This window comes from Telopea speciosissima, chromosome 9 (assembly GCF_018873765.1).
Source record: "Telopea speciosissima isolate NSW1024214 ecotype Mountain lineage chromosome 9, Tspe_v1, whole genome shotgun sequence".
NCBI lineage: Eukaryota > Viridiplantae > Streptophyta > Magnoliopsida > Proteales > Proteaceae > Telopea > Telopea speciosissima.
The window spans coordinates 48,880,912-48,886,911 of NC_057924.1; the positions used below are offsets into that span (position 1 = coordinate 48,880,912).

A 6,000-nucleotide genomic window follows, 5' to 3' on the forward strand; every position below is an offset into this window, starting at 1 on the left:
AGGGATGATAAACATAATTTTTCCTATTTGTTAATGCTTCTTATATTTATATTTCAGACACCTTAATTTTGTGTATATATCTATTCTAAGTGGTGTCAAGATGATTAATGAAGTCTTTCGATGCCCTATTACTCAAGGGATCTTCATTAAGTAGGATGTAGAAATGCTTTTCCCATCTCTCCTTAAAGTCCTCACCCCTTATTAGAATTCTATCATCATCATTTTTAATACATCTAGCATGATCAAAATCTCTAATGATATTTATATTTCTTAGGCTTCGCTTTCCCCACAATTTTTTCAGCTTTGTTTCTGGCAAGTCTATACCTTTTTGAATCATCTACTTCTTTAGCCCTTTGCCAAATCTTAAAATTGGATGACGACGGTGATGGAAACTTCGACGGAAGAAGGGAACTGCGCACTTCGAAGGAACTTTAGTATGCTTTCTTCTTTTTTCCCCCTGATTCGATGCCTCACTCTCTCTACTCTTCAATGGGAACTGCGACTTCGAAGGAACTCAGGTACGTTTTCTTCTTCCTTGTTTTTTTTTCCCTGATTCGATGCCTCTCACTCTCTCTGCTCTTCTATGGGAACTGCGACTTCGAAGGAACTCAAGTACACTTTCTTCTTTCTTTTTTTTTTTTCCTGATTCGATGCCTCTCACTTTCTCTCTCTCTCTCTCTCTCTTGGCAGAACTCTTGTGAGAGGGTGTTTTGCTTGTGGGAAAACGAAGCGAAGGTGGGTCTGACTTCTAAGTTCTACTAACAAAGTGGAATAGAGGGTGGTGGTCTGCGGGAGAAGAGGTGGGACAAGGTTGCGATTTGGGTTTGTTTTTCTTTGAACGGAACTAGGGGAGGAAATCTCAACAAACCCGTCCCCCTTTCTACCTTTTTTTCTCTTCACCCACTTCATTGTTTATATTCTCAATAATTGAATTACCAAATGGATTTCTTATTCTTAAAATATTTCACATTGATGTAACCAAAACAATTTTAATTTCTTGACAAAAAATCTATTTGTTGACTATTTCATGAAATCAATTCAAAATTGAAATTGAAACCATACCAAATCAGTCCTTAGACTCCTTTTGTCATTTTCAGTGTGACAAACCTATAAATGCAAGTTTTCATCCCAACGAAAAGACAAATAACATGTAGAGAAGTTGGGCCTTCATCCCTTATTAGTGGTTTCATAGCAATAGAGAAGCCAATTGGTAGTTTTCCACTTGAAGACTGAGTAGAAAATTAGAATTCATCCGACAGGACTTAAGCCGGGATTAGCATCACAACAATGTAGAGTTCTAATTTAAAGCTCTTGAAGGAAGAAATATTCAAACTTTCAGTCCCTGATACAATGTCTGATATATCACCAAGTTACTCTATACTTCAGATAAATATATGGGAAAATTTCACATATTTCTCCTAAGGTTTGCCTTAACTATATTTTCTCCCGTGAGGTTTGAAAATTTTCATGTACCTCTCCTGCTTTTCAAATTAATTAACAAAACATCCAGTTATCATCTGATAATTGTACACGTTAAATGTTAAAATTGCCTTATTTCTTCATTATTTCCCTTATTTCTATTCGTGAAGAACCCTAACCTGTGACTCATCCTAAAAGCATGAATTTTTTTCCAAAGGCAGAACAGGGGAGAAGACTGAACAAAAAATTCAAATGGATCCCTCAATCAATGATGTTGGCTGATAAAGCTTGAGTTTTTATCAATGGCAGAACAAAGAGAATACATCTCCTCTGCGATACCTGCCACTCATTTTCCCCAAATCATGATTTTGTGACAACTAGACCATTTTCTACGAATTCAAAAAGTTCTTCTATTTTTTCCAAAGAAATTCAATCATTAATGGCGGGTTTCAACCAATTTCTGCAACATCTTCATTCCAACATGGCCCAGAAAGGAGAGTCCGCCTGATATATATATATATATATATATATTTGGTAAGAGCCTAAGAAATTTTCAATTCTCAAGCTTTTGCTTTACAGAATAATGGTCCCACCTTAACCTTCATTTAAAGCCTCTCTCTCTCTCTCCATGTTCTCTTTGTTGCCCTACCTTTTTTTTCCCCTCCTTCCATCACTTCTACTCACAGATGTTTAAACAACGAAAATTGGGTCTTTTTTAAACGAAGCAGAGAAAGCTTTAAGTATCCGTCCAGGCGGCAAAGACAAGCAAGTGAGCCATGGCAATTGAAGACCTCGGCTGGGCAGACGGAATCCAAGCGTTCATGGTGGCAGTAGGCCCAACGAGCTTCGGTGCCAGAGTGGATTTCGCAAAGAGCATCGACAACCCACTTTTATCTTGGCTGCCTTCTCTGGAACTGCCCAAACTAGTCACCAGAGACGATGCATTTAGGGCTGTAAACGGATCGGATTCAGCTCGGATAGTGCTATATCCGCATCCGCATCCGATTAACTATCGGACGGATTCGGATAGTGCTAAACGGATACAGATACGGATCAGATTTTTATCCGTTTACATGTAAATATAGCTTTTCGGATTGCTATAGCCTATCCGTATCCGCATTCGTTTAGCTTTCGGACGGATTCGACTAGTGCTAAACGGATACGGACATGGATACGGAAACGGATTTCGGCTATTCATTTACACCCCTAGATGCATTGGACAAGTGAGTCCCTTGCTTGGCCGAGTCTTCCGATCCTTAAGCCGAGTTAACCCCATGATCCATCCCGATCAGCCGAGGTAACGTGACTGGGTGTTTTTGTTAATTAATTTGGAAAGCAAGGGAGGTACGTGAAATTTTCAAACCCCACGGATGAAAGTGCAATTAAGGCAAACATCAAGGGAGGTATGTGAAATTTTCCCTAAATGTATTGGTCAAAACATAAGGACACATATATCTAGGTCATAACCAAGATAGCCACTATACTCGCCACTGAGAGAATATGTGAAGTATTCAACATTGTGAGGCTCCTTTCCTTTCTAATCCCATCCAGACAGCAAATAATATATACTTACAGTGGATTGGGTTGCACCTTCTTAAAAACTAAAATGTACTATGCAGTCTTCCATATTACATAAAGAACAATATGAACCAACAATTCATCCTGGAAGAGCACAAGGTCCACCTAGAAGAGATGAAGGTACAACATTGAACAACTATTACTGAACCCCAACCATCCCAACCCCCCCCCTCCCCCCACCTCCCCCTCAACAGAACAGAAGGAAAACAAGAAATGAATAAAGCAGAGTAATGGGCAAGCTAACAGCTCATGACATATGTTGTTACTGAACACCAACAATACCAAACCCCCCCCCCCCCCCCCCCCAAAGCTAACAGCTCATGACTTATGTTGTTGGTCTTTGATAACTCAATGAGGATAGTTCTGGGGCAAATGATTTACAGTTTCACCTCATTCCTTAGAATTTGTATTATGAAATCACTTGTAGAAAAGATAAAGGGAAAAAAAATTATACAATGCAATTAATTCATTTTTCGAAAGACCTACCTTGAGTCTCAGCCAAATCTCATAGGCAACAAGACAAAATGATAAGAAGGAAGAAAATGATGCATAATGCTTGAAAGTAACCGAGATTTTGATTTTCAGAAGGATCCAGCAGCTCAATTTTGAAAAAGACATTGAACAGGCTCCATTCCACATGGTTTTGCCATTAGAAAAAATGAAAAATGCCAGTAAAACACAACATCTAGATGACCTAACCATGATGGGGCTGGATCCTTGGTGTACAGTACAAATGAACAAAAAAAGAAAAACAACTATTTGAATAGCAAAAGTACATGGCTGAACCACCTGCCCATGTGTTGTGAACAATAAAAAGAAAAAAGCTTCTTTCTATCAGAAAGTCTACTCAGATAAGATGACTAATGTGAACCCAACAATTTGGGTGTTTATTCAACTTGACCTTCATAGTTGGGTGAGTCTGCAAATTTCCAATTCAATAAAAAAAACTCAAATGCTCTTCATTTGTCCCTCAAACAATGAATAAACGGACAGGCTGTTAGTCACAGGTTACCCGAATTCCAACCTGGCTTAAATTTCACCTAAGATTGCTACACCCAGTTGTTAGACCTAAACAACAGATAATTAAGCTTTGAAAAAAAACCCAAGTGTTCGATTCATATTCAATTTCTGATACGACCATCAACCAAAATCCACCTGAAGCAACTTACAGTAATTCTTCCTTCTAAAACGAAAAAGAGAAAATAGATACATAGAACTAGAAGTTTCAGATATCCCTTACAAAGACGTGCATAACATTTAGTAGAGCTCTTCAAACAAAAGATGACTCATCTTAGGTGGTTTGATCCAAACCGTCTTTGGAATGATTTCTTCATGCCACTCCTGAGCAGGCTGGTGATGCCTACAGTCATCTAGAGAATATAGGTAGCTACACTTTCCATAGCCACGATACTTTGAGAAGTAGACACTGGAAGTAGACACTGTTCCTTGATAATCTTGAGGAATAAGGTTCTGAAGAAGAATAGTGCGAGCTGACAAACACTGTTACACCATTCAAGCTGTCCATTTCAACCCATTTCTTCTCGGACCAGTTCAGTTTGAATATAATGGGTTTATCACGATAAGATGCTCCCCGGAACCCACAGTGGCAGGAGCATTGTGCACTGGGTATTCCAAATATGTTTCTGGACTTACGTGGATAAGATGCGCACACCAATACAATCTCCCCGTTGAATTCGACTATGTGCATAGTTCTCTCTTGATCATAGCTCAAATGAGGAAGATTAATTGAATGCAAAAAATCAACCCTCCAAGTATGTTTCTGTGGATCAAATATCCCTACCATATCACACGATTCATAAAAGCAATAGAATAATCCGTTACAGAAAACTGGATCATGCCCCCAAAAGAAAAATAAAACAAACCCATCAACCCTCTCATTATTAAATAAAACATCCATCCCACCATCATTATTTTGGTACTTAACAGTGGTCCACTGTGCATCTCCTGGATGAAATGTGCTAATATCAACACTTCCCACATGACTTTCAATTGAGATAAGTACAGAGTCAGGGGATGTGGGAGCACAAGATAGAGCAAATCTCACGGAATTATATGGAAAAGTTTTGCAAGTGGGAAGATCGATTCTCGACTTGGTGAAGGGATTGAAAAAGAAAATGCGATTAGTTTGAGAAAGCAGAACCCACCCATCCTTGCAGCAATGGATAAATGCATCTTTTAGATCAGGGATCTCATCAAAATAGAAATTCCCCTGTGAAGGATCAAAGAACTTGATTTTGCCATCATTAACTGGGGAGAACAAAAGCCATGGGAATTGGTTTACTGCACTGAGTGAACGGGAAACATTTCGCCATTCCTTACACACACAGGACCAGCGGACATAATCTTCAAGGCACAGACAGGACACAATAAGCTCCTGGAATTCCGTAGGAAGCTCAGACCAAGGCCGTAGCTCATCCACTCTGACCCTATACAGCATTGCATTTACAACAAAAAAATTGAACTTAACTTCACAATATCCTCAACATAAACCCTTAAATACTTCAATCTATAACTAGGCATTGATATATTGAAGTATATTTTGGCATAAAACAGATTCTCCAAACCCTAAATGCTTTGCTTTTGAATCCTTTTACAAAACCAAGAAATTCTACACCATGAAAAGCAAATATAGGAACAACCTAAATCATGACATACAAATAAGAGATTGCATTTTAAAGTCTAAATGGTCTAAGAAGAGACCTGACTAAAAATACCCATTAAGATCTTAAACCCTAAAACGCATTGAGTTAAAAGTAGCAGAAGATTGGAACTAATTTAAAACCCAACAAGCAGTCACAAAAAAAAAAAACGAATAGCAGCTCAGTAGAAGAACCTACGGTTTCTCTCTCATTCTTGTCCTATTTCTACTCTTTCTTGTCCTATTTTTTCTCGCCACGAATAAAAACCTGATAGTATGCGATTTTGAGACTGGTTTGGAGAAGAAGTGGAGCCTTGCTCTTCGGACTCTGATTTTTAACAGAT

The 6,000-nt window shown here is 38.5% G+C and overlaps 1 protein-coding gene across 1 annotated transcript; it reads right to left on the reverse strand.

Moving 5' to 3' along the window:
- Nucleotides 1-4,384: 4,384 nt before the first annotated feature.
- LOC122638998 (F-box/kelch-repeat protein At1g57790-like) lies at nucleotides 4,385-5,578 on the reverse strand. The gene has a single exon (XM_043831842.1). The coding sequence runs from the start codon at nucleotides 5,453-5,455 to the stop codon at nucleotides 4,385-4,387; it is 1,071 nt and encodes a 356-aa protein (XP_043687777.1). The 5' UTR covers nucleotides 5,456-5,578.
- Between the last annotated feature and the right edge of the window lie 422 nt (nucleotides 5,579-6,000).